At 41.0% G+C, this 15,074-nt stretch overlaps 1 protein-coding gene across 3 annotated transcripts in view; it reads left to right on the forward strand.

The window, feature by feature from the left end:
* The window catches only part of ncln (nicalin), a 49,517-nt gene extending 46,249 nt beyond the window's left edge, over positions 1-3,268 (forward strand). For all 3 annotated transcript variants that reach the window (XM_073068378.1, XM_073068381.1, XM_073068379.1), the window contains 2 exons: positions 988-1,066; positions 1,330-3,268. In XM_073068378.1, the coding sequence (XP_072924479.1) occupies positions 988-1,066; positions 1,330-1,389 (139 nt within the window). In that variant the 3' untranslated portion in view covers positions 1,390-3,268. The remainder of the gene's footprint in view (positions 1-987; positions 1,067-1,329) is intronic.
* The last annotated feature ends 11,806 nt before the right edge of the window (positions 3,269-15,074 follow it).

The following is a 15,074-nucleotide window of genomic DNA, read 5'->3' on the forward strand; positions in this document are numbered from 1 at the left end:
ATGGTTGAATAATTTCCAAAACTAGAAATTGGTGAGTTACCGGAAGATGGGGAATGTTATTATCTTGGAAGTGTGCCACCAGCTGACCGATTAGAGGGACATGGCATATTGTGACACATCCACAAAAAAAACAGGCTGTTTACCAGTAGTACTTGATTGATGGTCACAGATGCCAGAAATTGTTTTCATATTTTCTGATCTTACACTCTCTCTCTCCCAGCACCATTTCCTTGTGTAGTTTTTATTTTGCAGTATAATCAGAACAAGATTGGACATTCAAACCAGGGTAACAATGCCAACATCCCTGTAATCATTTCAAGGAAAGGAAAAATATGGTGATGTATCTGTTGAGATCAATAGAATGGCTTCAGTACACACCTGTTAGGCTTAGTACAATGAACAGGTTGTAGAATTTTAAATATTCATTAAATACACCCAGACCTTTGACCAATTACAACAGGTGTATGGTTTTCGCTATGGATGAAATATACAGACTCCCCCACATACTGTCCTATAAAGAAGGTATATATGGTTATTAAGTTCCCTAATCTCAAAAACCTCTGTTTACTCCTGGGTTCCATTTCCCTCATTCTTATTGGTATAACCATAGATTATGCACTTTTCACTTTAATTTTTGTGGCAAAGTTTGCAATCTTTCTCAAGTTATGTCATCTTACTCCATACTAGTCTTTGCATTTATAAAGCATCAGAATACTACATTTTCTATGAAGATGACCAGTCACCTTCATGACTGGTTTTTCATTTGTTTTGTCCTCAAAGCTCTCCCCCAATCCTGCCCTCCTCTAGCCACAGTGTCAGTTATTTTATTACATTGAAGAGTCCATATAAGATCCTTGTTCTGAATACTGGCCTGGTGGTTGTTTTGTGGTGCACCTCAAACACTGAAAATGAGTACCACAAAACAATTTTGTCTCCTTTTATCTTAGATTTTCCTATATGCTGCCACTAATTTTCTTTCTTTTACAGGGTTAAACCTGCCATCTTCGATCTGCTGTTGGCATTATGTATAGCAGCATATCTTGGACTTACTTATTTAGTTGCTCAGGTAAGAAATATCTGCAAGTAGACAATAAATGGGGAGTATAGTGCTCAACTTCAGTGAGGTGAAGCTGCCCAGCATAAGAATGGGGTAGGAAAAGTATTGCTAATTATTGATATATTTATCTGCATAATTAAAAGATTGCTATGCACCTCTCAAAAATCAAGAAAGTGGGAATCCGTCAAGGGCTGAATTTGGATTAATTCAGATGCTCCCACTGACTGGAGGTATCACTCACGGTTAATGTCCAATATGTACTTCTTTTGCAGAATTTTGGCTTTATTTACAATACGGTTCGAAGAATCACTCTGAAGCAGAAGCAGCATTAACAACATTACCCTGTATTAGCACCTTCACGCGGTGGTTGGATTCTTCCTGTGCAACATCGTTTTGTTGATGTGTCTGGATCTGACCTACAGCACTGAGCCAAAACTCTGATTATGCAGCATCGGCAACTTAAGTGTTGGAAGATGTTCCATAAATAACAGCACTGTTACTGTTTGATGTACCACAAAATTCTCTTCTATGTTAATCCAAATACAATCCACATTAAGCACTACTCAAACTGGGCCACTTGCCCTCTAATATAATACATAGATTTAAAGGTTTCCTGTAGAATGAAAGCAGTCATGGCTTGAATGCATGAAGGTATGTTTGGTTATAATCTGTTCGGCTGCCACTTTAAAGCTCCCGAGTAAATTAAACTGTGAGCACAAAGCTACCCAACGTTTGGTACACTTGTTAATTTTAAAAAATACTTGTGTAGAAGTTTGTACTGCGCAAGTTCTGTACAGAGAAGTTGTCTCTACAGAACATTCAGAGAGGTGACTTCAGTACAAGCGGAGAGATGCTTGTACAGAAGTTGTCTCGTGATACGGAAGTCTTTTTTTCATCTTGAACTGTATAAATTTGCATTGCCATGTGCACTTGGATGAAGAGCTTTGAGTGCCATGGAATTCCATAATAGATAAATTCACACTCTTATTAATTTTTGTTTTCTAAGTTTATAGTGTGAGCCTATTTGAAGAAATTTTCTTACAGAATATGCAAGACCAAAAGCTTGCAATGGGAAAAAGTCTGATTACTGAAGTTGTTTGGATTTGAAGAGAGCCAGTTTTCCTTTTCTCTGTGTGCAATCCTTGCATGCATATTACACTCTTTGCACAGGGGGGTACATTATAGCTTACTGCTGTGTACAGAAGTGGAAATTATTCTATGATGGGTGAAGCTGACCCTAATCTAAATGTGCCTGGTAAAGATTGCTGCCCGAAGGGTAGAGAGCTCCATTTCCCAGCATTTCCAGGTTTCATCTTTTTTATGAGCACACCAGAAACCTCAGGATTTAATCTATTGGCATTATTTTTCTTCTAACTTCTTGATAAAGATCATTGAAATTAGTTAATTGCAATACTAAATTTGTTTAAAAGCCCTTCTATGCTCAGATTGCATCTGCTTGGGGTGCAATATAAAGTTTTATTCTTCAGTGAATCACAGTGCAAAGCTGTTCAAAGGTTTAAATTGGCCCAGGTGCATTGGTAACACAACATGTCTGAACAGTTGAGAATCAGGTGGAAAACCTAGCTGACTTCTTTAGCCTCGCCCATGACATATAATGGCCATATTACGCAAAATCTTGTGGATGTTAGAAATTCAAGTTAAAAATCAGTGGGACAGGTGTCATGTGGGCAAAATGAAGCAGCTAGCATTAGCTATACATGTTAGTTCTGCACTGACCAGGTTTTGAATCTGAATCTGCATTCATCTGCCAGGCCATTGACAGCTAGGTCAATTGACATGTCCTGATCCTCCTCATACAGACCCAGTTTCTGTGAAGCGATATGGAATGATAACTGTACTATTAAGAACAAAACCTCTAAAGTATCCACCCACCTTTTTTAACCTGTAAGAAATGGCAGCTTTTAACCTAAATGTCCAGTATATTATTTCATTCTCAGTCATATATTGCAGTCAGTGCAAAGCATATTTTGTAGGAACTTGATGGGCCTTTTCTTTCCATATGAATTGCTGCATCGTCAAAACTGTTATTTATGTCTGCATTGGTTATTTGTTGAAAATTATTGGCATTGATGTTTTTTTCTAATTTGTAATGAAAAGAATTATGGGATAACAGTGGAGTTGTATTGAACACCGACATTCATCATGACTTCTATACATAGAAGGGAAACAATAAATTGATTGGAAAATGGACTCAGCAGTTGATGTGTGATCATTTTTATTGAATTTTGTTTTTTCCCCCCCAGTTCCAGTTCTACCACCTGTCTTTGCCATCTACAGTCAATAAGGATGTCTGTGCTCATTGAATTCTTCTCTGACATCCCTACGTTCTCTCTAAACCTCTCACTCACCTCTTGCATTCCTGCACACTCATTGCTAACTTGCCTTGAAACAACTTTACTAACTGCCTTCATGCAATAATGCATAAGCTAACTTGTGTATTTATATCTAATGTGTTTTTTAACTATTGTGTCTTTTGTGCGATATTGCATCCAGAGTAACAATTATTTTTTGTTTTTCTTTACACTTGTGTAGCAGATATGACATTAAACAATCTTGAATATTACGACCTTCATAAGATATAGGAGCAGAATTAGGCCATTCCATCATGGCTGATCCAATTTTCCTCTCAAACCCATTCTCTTGCCTTCTCACCATAAGATGGCTATAAGAATTTTACTGCTAGGTATTTTATTTGAACATGAAAATAAACTGTGTGTAAGGATAAATATAAGCATATCACTTGAGATAACTTCACTTCCAGTCTTCAATGTAGTTCTTAGTCTTTAATGACTTGAACCAGCTGGCATAACTGACCCAAAGAAAAAAATATCCACTCCTGATCATATCAAGTGGACCTCTACTCAATGGCATGTTTGTGTGATTCTGCTCTAATTTGTAGAGCCATCACTGCCATAAAAGTGGATGTCTTTAAGACTTGGCAAGAGAGGAAAAACAAGACATATCATGGGGCTACAAGAATGTGCGTGCATAGAGAATTAGTCTATATGATGATTGTTGAGTAAAATGCCAATAATCCATTATTCCACCATTTGGAATTCCTGACAGTTTACATCTGGCTCACTGGGTAATATATGCCATACTCTCTTCTAAATCACCTGGGCCCTTATTTTTTTTTAATTTTATTTAGAGATGCAGCAGCGTTACAGGCCTTTCTGGCCGAACAAGCATGTGCCGCCCAATTACACCTCTGTGACCAATTAACCTGCAAAGTGAACGTCTGGAATGTAGGAGAAAACCAGAGCATCCAGAGGAAATACTTGCATTAACAGGACGAACGTATGAACTTCCAGACAGTGGTGAGAATTGAACGCAGGTCACTGGTGCTGTAAAACATGTCAACCTTTACGCTATCATGCCTCCCTTCTCCCCACTCTGCCCTTAAAGTTTAACAGGTTCACAAGGAAATTTTATCAAACTGCAACATCTTAAAAGTAAATTTTAAAAAACATTGGGTATTAATAGCATCCAGTAATCTGCAGATCCAGTGTGACTGAAGTCCCGCCACATTATCGGAGTTTTGCTGTGGAATGGGCGGCTGACAAGCCAGTGCAGGGCTGTTGTATGCTTGCAGAAGTCTAAAGTTGGCGGCTGGTGAGGAATAAAAAGCACAATGTGAATGAACTTTGATCATTTCTGACTCAGCTTGTAAACTTAAAGTACCACAGTACAGCCAGGAGAGGGTGCAGTATTCCCATCCATTGACCTATGTACTATGTGGCAATAACGACATAAGACTTGTGCCGAATTATCTGCTTTCATGTTTTTCACAAATTGTGTGTAGGATTATATTTTCCTTTGAAGTTTTTTAGAGTAAGTGGTAAATTGGAACTTTTTCTGGAATTCACTGATTACCACTAATATGATTAGATAAGAAGGTAATCAGACACAGGATTAAACCTTTCACCTACTTTACCATTCAATAAAATCATGGCTAATCATCAGTCTCAATGCCATTAATTCGTACAAACCCCACGTGGCCCTGACTCCCTTGAATGTCCAAAAGTCAATGGATTTTTGTTTGAACATTCTTTCTCGTCACAGTGAATATACTTAGTAATACCAACTCAAAACCTGCACTGTTCATCCATGTCAGTCAGTCCATGGCAGCCTCTACTGCTGCAATGAGGCCACACTCAGGTTGGAGGAGCATCACCTTATATTCCGTCTGGGTAGCCTTCAACCTGATGGCATAAATATCCAATTTCTCAAACTTCCAGCAACTGCACTCCCCCTTCAACATTCCCATTCCTATTTCTTCCCCCCTCACCTCATCTCCTTACCTGCCCCTCGCCTCTCTCTGGTGCTCCTCCCCTTCCCTTTCTACCATGGTCTTCTACCCTCTCTTGTCAGATTCCTCCCTTCTCTAGCCTTTTATCTCTTTCACCTATCTGCTCCCAGCTCTTTTACTTCACCCCTCCCCCTCTCCCCACCACCTTGTACTTCTTCCTCCCCTCCCCATTACCTTGCTCTAACTTCTCATCCATTTATTTCCAGTCCTGATGAAGGGTCTCGGCCTAAAACATCAACTGCTTAGTCTTTTCCATAGATGCTGCATGACCTGCTGAGTTCCTCAGGCATTTTGTGTGTGTTGATTGGATTTCCAGCATCTGCATATTTTCTTATCTTCCCGCACTGTTCCTATTTGCCTTCCCCATCTCCTTCACTTGATTTCATGCTCCACTGACCTCTCTTCTCAGATTCAACATCTTTAACCCTGTGTCATTTCCACCTATCACTTCCCAGCTTCTGTTGCTATTTCACTCTCCCCTTCTCCGTTTGTTCATTACCCCTTCTTACCTGAATCTGCCTATTGCTCACTAGCTCGTTTCACCTCTTCAATTTTTCGTATTGACCATCTCCCCTCTATCTTGGGTCCTAATGAAGGGTCTTGACCCAAAATATCAACTATTTGTTTCTCTCCATAATAGATCAATTCTTCGATAGGCAAAGTATCTTAATATGGTTGTCACAGTAGCATATCAGTTAGAGCAACGCTTGCACCTTGGGGCATTAGTGTTCTGATTTCACTTTTGACATCCTCTGTAAGCAAACTTGTACATTTTTTCAAGTATGCACATGGATTTCTTCTGGGTGCTCTGGTTTCCTCCTACAGTCCAAAGATGAGCTGTTCAATAAGTTAATTGGTCATTAAGTCATTGTCCATGATTAGGATTAAATCTGTCAGTTGCTGGGTAGTGTAGCTCAAAGGGCCAGGATGGCTTGTTCTGCACTATATTTCTAAATAAATATAAATACATAGGTTTAGAAAAAATAATCGTAGTTTATTATGGAACCAGCCTGTTGCACATCCAGCGGGTGAACAGAATCCTCCCTGGTATTATCAACATGATGTTGTTCCACATTTTTGGGCCTCATATCAGAGAAAGCATGAGCTGGTACTGGAGAGGGCACAGAGGAAGTTTGCCAGAATGATCCCTGGAATAAAAGGATTAACATCTGAGGAGCATTAGATGGATGTGGGCCTGTACTCACTGCAGTTTTGAAGAATGAGGCGGGCGGGGTGGGGGGGGGGGAAATTTCATTGAGACCTATCAAATGTTGAAAATCCTAGCTGAAGAGTGGATGCGGAGAGTATGTTTCTTTTGTGGGTAGTCTAGGACCGGAGGATACAGCATCAGAATAGCAGGATGTCACTTTAGAATGAATGAGGAGCGATTTCTTTAGCCAAAGGATGGCGAATCTGTGGAATTCATTGCCATTGGCAGCTATGGAGGCCAAGCCACTGAGTATATTTAAACGGAAGTTAATAGCTTCTTCATTAATAAGGATACCAAAGTTTATGAAGAGGGAAAATAATTCAGCCATGATTGAATGGCCCAATTCTGTTCCTATATCTTATGGTCTTGTACGTCAATTTTATACGCATTGTTAGTCATGATAAGCTCAGTTATGAACTGAAATAGAACCATTTCAAGGATATGCCACACCAGCAATTCTCTTATGTATTGACATCAATCGGATAATGCTGTGTAAAGCACACAGCATACCAGGTAAGTCAGATGGATAGCCTTAAGATCCTTTGAAGGCCTTCGTTTGCAGATAATCTTGTGCTCCTATTTCAAATCAAACACCACAATCTGCCTCAATACACTTAGGATACAGCCAGAGCAACAGGCCGAAAATTAACTGTAACAAAGCAAATAATTTGTCTCCATTGCCAATACAGATATAGAATTACATTCCCACTAAAACAGAAACAATCACGTACTTGAGCTGCACCAAAGTTCAAAGTAAATTTATTATCCAAATGCACTCAGAGGCCATTTTATCGGGTACACCTGCTCATTACTGCAAATATCTAATCAGCCAATAATGTGGCAGGAACTCAATGCATAAAAGCATGCAGACATGGTCAAGAGGTTCAGTCATTGTTCAGAATGAACATCAGAATGGGGAAGAAATATGATCTGAGTGACTTTGATCGTGAAATGATTGTTTAATGTTCAAAGCAAATATATGCACTTTGGTAATACATCTCACAAACTCTGAGAGTTGTTTTCTTGTGGGCATACACAGTAAATCCAAGAAACAATAGAATCAATGAAAGACTGCACACAACAGGATGGACAAACAACCAATGTGCAAAGGACAGCAAAACTGCAAATACAATAGAGAAAAAATAATAGTAATAAATAAATAGAAAACATGAGATGAAGTGTCCTTGAAAGTGAGTCCAGAAGTTATCCCCAATTGTTCAAGAACTTGATGGCTGAGGGTTAATAACTTCCTGAACCCCGTGCTGTGGGTCCTGAGGCTCCTGTACTGTCTTCCTGATGGTAGCAGTGAGAAGAAAACAGTGCCTAGGTGGTGGGTCCTTGATGACAGATGCTGCTTTCCTATGGCAGTGCTCCTTGAAGATGTGCTCATTGGTGGGGTGGCTTTACCCATGATGGACTCACCCATATCCACTACTTTTTGTAGGGTTTCCCATTCTAGGGAATTGATGTTCCCAGACCAGGCAGTGATGCAACCGGTCCATAAACTCTCCACCGCACATCTATAGAAGTTTGTTGAAGTTTTATATGTCATGCTAAATTTTCACAAACTAAGGAAGCTGTGCTTCCTCTGTAATTGCATTTATGTATTGGCCCCAGGACAGGTCCTCTGAAATGAGAAGCCGAGAAATTTAAAAGTTCTGCCCTTCTCCATCTCTGATCCCCTGATGAAGACTGGTTCAGGGACCTCTCATTTCCTCCTCCTGAAGTCAATAATCATCTCTTTATTCCTGCTGACATTGAGTGAGGCATTATTGTAGCACCACTCAGCCAGATTTCATTCTCCCTCCAAAATGCTGACTCGTCATCACCTCTTAATTCAGCCTGTGACAGTGGTGTCATCAGCAAACTTAGATGTGACAATGGAACTGAGCTTAGCCTCATAGCCATTAGTATAAAGCGAGCAGAGCAGGGAATAAGCATAGATCCTTGTGGCATGGTGGTGCACCTGTGCTGATGGAGATTGTGGAGGAGACGTTGTTGCCAATCCAAACTGACTGGAGTCTGCAAGTGAGGAAATCAACGATCCAATTGCACAAGGAGGTATTGAGACCAACATCCTGAAGCTGTTAGCACTGGGTAGGGTGGTTTGATCTCCTCGGATTTTTACACATAACAGTCTCTAGAGTTTCTAGACAATGGTGTGAAAGACAAAAAAAAAAATCCAGTGAGCAGCAGTTCTGTGGGTGAAAATACCTGTTAATGAGTCAGGTCTGATGAGAATGGCCAGACTGGTTCGAGCTGACAGGAAGGCGACAATATCCAAATAACCATGCATCACAACAGTGGTGTGCAGAAAATTACCTCTAAATATCAACTCATTGAACCTCGAAGTGGATGGGTACAGTCGTGGAATACCACACACGTACTCTCAGTGGGAGTACGTGTACGTTACCATATATGACCTAGAGATCCATTTTCTTGCAGGCATTTACAGGAGAAATTCAATAGAATCCATGAAAAATACATAGACAAAGACTGACAAAAAAAAAACAGCGTGCAAAATATGAAAAACCGGGGAAATAATTTTAAAAATACTGAGAACATGAGTTATAAAAGTGTCCTTGAAAGTGAGTCTGCAGGTTGGAGAATGAGTTTGATTAATTTTTGTACCTCTATCTCAATAGCGGCAGTGAGAAGAGAGTATGACCTGGACGATGGGGGTCTTTGATAATGGATGCTGCTTTTTTGTGGCAATGCTCCATGTAAATATACTCAGTGGTGGAGCAAACTAGCCTGTGATGGACGAGGCTATATCTACCACTTTCTGTAGTTTCTTTTTCTGTTCCCTTCCAGGCCATGATGCAACCAGTTAGGATACTCTCCACTCTGTATCTATAGTTTGGTGTCTTGCCAAATCTATGCAATTTTCGAAGTAGAGGCACATTCTGCATTCTTTGTGATGGCATTTACATGCTGGATGCAGGACAGATCATCTGATATGGTAATTCTAAGGGATTTGAAGCTACTCACCCTCTCCACCTCTGATCCCCTGACGACAACAGGCTCATGGACCTTCACCTTCTTCCTCCTGCAGTCGATAATTATCTCCTTGGTTTTGCTGACATTGAGTAAGAGATTGTTGTGGCACCACTCAACCAGATTTTCAATCTCCCTCCTATATGCAGATTCTTCACCACCTTTGATCTGGCCTACAGCAGTGGTGTCATCGGCAAACTTAAGTGCTGTATTGGAGTGGTACTTGGCCACACAATCATATGTATAAGCTGAGTAAAGCAGGGGGCTAAGTAAACAGCCTTGTAGCACACCTGGGCTGATGATGAGTGTGGAGGAGATGTTGCTAATCCGGACTAACTAGGTCTGCCAGTTAGCAACTCAAAGATGCAGTTGCACAGACAGGTACTGAGGCCCTGGTCTTGGTGTTTAGTGATAAGTTTCAAAGAGATGATAGTGAATAAAGATCATCTTCATTGCTCTTCCATCTGGAACAATCAACACCATTGGGAACCTCCACAGAAGCTGGAAATCAAAATACAACACTAAACTTTGCAAGATGTATCCAGGCTTCCTGTTCTCAATGCTGTAGTGCAAAGTGCTGGGGAGTGACTGAGTTACATATCCAAACTCTTCATATAACCTGCCTCAGAAAGTTCTATGAATCGTTTGTCCCACGATAATTTCAAGCCATAACCAACTTAATGCAATCTGGAAGATATAATCATGGCTGGCCTTACCCGGGCCTCATCTCTCTTTTGTCAGGGGATTGTTCTGAAAGCTTGAGATGGAGTAGGCTGGACAGAGTCTTGGCTCTTCAGTGGGTTAAATGACCCACTTTTGAGCTGTAAAGTCCTTATTTGGGCATTTGGATAAGTTCATCAATAGGAAAGGTTTACGGAAACATGGGTCTAATGAGGCAAATAGGACTTCCTTCATGGGCACCACGGTTGGGATGGGTGTATTGGACTAAAGGACCTTTTTCCATACTGTATTTCTCTACAACTGCTGATGTTTAATAAGCCAAGTGTTAACCCAAGTAGTTTCAGCTCTGTTAGTTTAGACAAAGCTAATGCTTCTGGTAGAAAATGACCCTTTGATCATTAGGAATCGAATGTATGGAATGTCAACTCTGTTTCCCACTCCACAAATTCTGCCTGACCTTCTGAATATTTCCAGCATCTGTAGTTTTATGCATTTCTATCTTAATGTTAACATGGTATTTCACTACAAATGTATTTTACAGAGCAGATAAAATCATGGTAATCAGGTTATCCTAGCAGTTATATCAGAGCAGTGATTAATCTTACATTTATATAATGCCTTATATCACCTCAGTATGTCTCAAAGCACTTTACACCAATTAAGTTCGAAAATGTAGTCTCTGAACAGAAGTATCATTAAACTGTCATGGCGCAAGGGAGGCCATTAGGCCCGTTGAACCTGTGCCATCTTCAAATAAAGCAATCCCATCAGTTACATTTTCCTGCTTCTGTTCTGCAAGTGAATCAAAAGCTGTTCAGTCAGCACCAGGGAAAGAACCACAAAAGAGGCGGCTATCAGGGAAAAACAAATCCCTGGGATAAATGTATCAGATGTGACTGATCGTTGAAGTAATAATTCAGCAGTTATAAAGTATCGTAGGCTGTGCAATGCTTAGTAGTACACAACCCAATAGTATTCCCTTCAGAGTGAAAGCAAATCACATCGGAGAACTCAGGCAGCTCAGCGACGCAGTCAGCCGGGCTACTATCTCTCAGCTCTCCACCCAGATTCAATCCTGGCCTTGTGGAATGTCTGTGTGGGGTTTGCACGTTTTCCCTATAGGTGTTCGGCCTTCCTCCCACATCCCAAAGACATGTGGGTTAAACGTAGGTTAATTGACCCTGTAATTGTTCCTCGTGTGTAGGTGAGTGGTAGGATTGAGGGAAGTTAAGGGGATTGTGAGGAGGAATAAATTAGTGTGGCATGGTTGGAGTGGATTTGATGGATGTAAGACTATAAACAAAGGCTTTTCCATTTCATTTTTCAAGGCCTCAAGATATCCCAGGCCAATCTGGGTAACACAGTCAATGTTGCAATGCAACAAACACCACCATTACCTTATGCGCAACGGGCAACAAAAAGATAGGCAATCAAGTTCACGTCGCATCACATTTTGGTAAGAAATGCGAAACTGAAAAACTGACTGGAAATTTGAAAAATAAACAGAAAATCCGGAAACTCTCAGCAGGCCAGGTAGTATGTGTGGGCAAAGAAACAGTGTTAATCATTCAGGTTGTAGACCGCTCGTCTGAAGCGTTGATGAGGAAGAAATATCGTGGGGTCTTTTGTGACTGAGAGGGAATTCATTGCAATTCATTTAGATGGGGGTGGAACTGACATCTCTGAGGAAGCATCTAGGACTAGAGAAGGGAAAGTCAGAAGGGATGGTGAAAGCATGATATGGTAGAACAAGGGGAGTGGAATAAGAGGAACATCAAGGGGCAAAGAAGATTTGGAGGGGTACTGGAATTCAAGAGCTGCCAGTGTTTGTGATTGGCTGGGAATAGTTATCAAGAAATGGTGCCATAAGTAAGGTAAGTTCAATTATCAGTCAACTATACATGAATACCTGTAAATATAGCCAAACAAAACAGCATGGGTGTGGCATTATGAGCAATCCACAGATGAACATATGCACACACAGAAACACACACGCACGCAATCCAGCTTGTCATTCCACTGATAGAACGCTGGAGGGCAGCACTGATAGGAGGGGCCAGCCCCCAACTCAGCATGGGTGCCACACTACACTGCCTTTGGCATCTCCTCTCCTGGATTGCTGCAACAGGTAAGCCCACGGCTTGAGGCCTAGTCCTTGCTACAACCGAAGCCACGCAGCTCCCTCGCCATCTGTCTTGTCAATAAACAAGGGAAACAGACTTGCAACATTTTACATTAGCAATGTCCAACAATTGCAAGAGAAACATGCAAGAAAATCATTGGCAGTTAGACTGCACACCACCTTCAACCACCAACTCCGGTGTGTTCCTATAACAGGCAGTGACACGTCCATTTGACTTTTTATAAATCACAGGGGTCACAGTTTATGTCTTAACTGAAAAACATCAGATATACAGAACTTCTTCAGAACAATGGTCAAGTGTGACAGACTATCATTTGTGCTCAAGTCTCTAGAGTGGCTTGTAATTTCAATCTTCAGACAAAGAGATAAGAATACTACCAGCTAAGCCTCAGCTGGCACCCAAGGCTTCAAAAGCTGTTGCATAAAATAAGCTCAAAGTTCAAATTTCAAAGTAAGTTTATTATCTAAGTACACACACACACACACATACACACACACATTTATTTATTGATATATATATCTCAATCACTATAATTTGCTCTGAGATTCATTTTCTTATGGACATTTGCAGTAAGTACAAGAAACGCAATTAAATCAATGAAAAACCACACACAACAAAGATAGACAAGCAACCAGTGAGCAAAAGAGATCAAACTGTGCAAATACAAAAAAGAAAATAATAATAACAATAAATAAATAAACAATAAATATTAATTTCAATTACTATCAATTTCTGATATCAATTGCTACCAACAAGCGTAAGTGAAGTAGTTTCAAAAGATATCTGAAGTGTCCTTTCTTCCTCTATCACAAACGTGCAAAGGGACATAGAACAACTGTGAGTGTGGGACTCTTCAGTTTATTTTTGATATTTAAGATAAATGTTGACACAAAAATGAGAAACACAGTCCATGATTATTTTGTTTCTCCTGCAGATTATCCATAGCTAGAAATTCCCTTCAGTTCTTAGAGACTCCATACTGTTCTTTGGAGCGTTGCATCAGCCAATATACTCCTCAATAAAACCATGGCCAATCCAGTTATGGCTTCAACATCATCTTTCCACTCCCTTTACAGTTCAAATGTTGTTCATCTCTGTCTCAAGTATATTCAGTGACTCATCCTCCACAGCTTCCTGAGCTAGAGGATTTCAAAGGCACACAATCCTCTGAGAGAAGAAATTCCTCCTCATCTGTTTCTGAGGTGTAAAGCCCCTTATTCTGAAATCATTCTTGATATCCCCGCCAGGGATAACATCCTCTCAGCATCATAAATGTCCATCCCTTCAGATATAGTATTTAAATTTTTCAATAGATTCTCTTCCTCCTCTTCTTCTGTATGCCAATGAATACAGGCCAAAACTGCTCAACCTTTCAGATGTAAAGTTGTTATAACATAGCTGGTCATGTGCTGAGGATCTGTGCAGCCCAGCTAACAAGAGTTCTTAATGGATATCTTTAATATCTTTTTGAAACATCCACTCTCCCTGCGGGCATCAACGCAACCACCATCATCCTGGTGCCCAAGAGAGTGACGGTAACTGGCCTAAACAATTACCACCCAGTGGCATTGACTTCAGCAATCATGAAGTGCTTTGAGCGGCTGGTAATGGATCGTATAAAATGCCAGCTTCCAACATTGGACACTGAAGATTCCATAGTCTTGGCCCTCCTCTCTATCCTATCCCACCTAGGAAACAATGTCTCATACGCCAGACGTACAAAAAAGCAGGAAGAACTCAGCAGGTCGGGCAGCATCCGTTGAAAGGAGCAGTCAACGTTTCGGGCCGAGACCCTTTGTCAGGACTTGACCACAGCATCTGCAGTGTACTTTGTGTTTGCCTCACACTCCAGGAGGTTGTTCATCGACTTCATTGATATTCACCATGATCATCCCTCAGAGGCTGGTGAGTAAACTATCCTCATTGGGACTCAACACTCCTATCATTAAACCCATCTTTGTCTTCTTGATGAACAGATCCATTCAGCCTGAGATGGCAGCAGTATCTCAAGCTCCTTCACACTGAGCCCTGGTCCCACCCCCCCAGGGCTGTCTGCTCAGCCTCACTGTTCACGCTGCTGACTCACGACTGCACTGCCAGATCCAGCTCAAACCGCATCATTAGGTTCGATGGTGATACAACAGCGGTTGGCCTCATCAGCAAAATGATGAGTCGTGCACACAGAGAGGAGCTGGAGAGGCTTGTCAAATGGTGGGAGAACAACAACCTGAGTCTCCAAGTGGACAAGACGAAAGAGATGACTGTGAACTTCAAGAAGTTGCAGGTCGACCACTCTGCACAGAAGAGCACAAAGTTCCTCGACGTCCACATTATTGACAATCTAACCTACACCCACACCTCCATACTAGTCAAGAAGGCACAACAACATCTACATTTTATGAAGAGATTGAGGCATGCAAGGCTCCCCGCCCCCATTCTAACAACTTTCTACAGGAGCACCATCAAGTGTCCTGGCTGGCTACATCATTGTGTGTTACAGGAGCTGCAGGGCACTGGACCAACAAGACCCTATAGAAGATAATAAATACCGCTGAGAGTTTCACTGGGGTGTCCCTCCAACTCTTTGTGACATTGTAGCTGAAGGGCAAGAAGCATTGTTAAGGATCCTTACAACCTATCCCACAATCTCTTTGA

Source organism: Hemitrygon akajei, chromosome 16 (assembly GCF_048418815.1).
Source record: "Hemitrygon akajei chromosome 16, sHemAka1.3, whole genome shotgun sequence".
Taxonomy (NCBI): Eukaryota; Metazoa; Chordata; class Chondrichthyes; order Myliobatiformes; family Dasyatidae; genus Hemitrygon; species Hemitrygon akajei.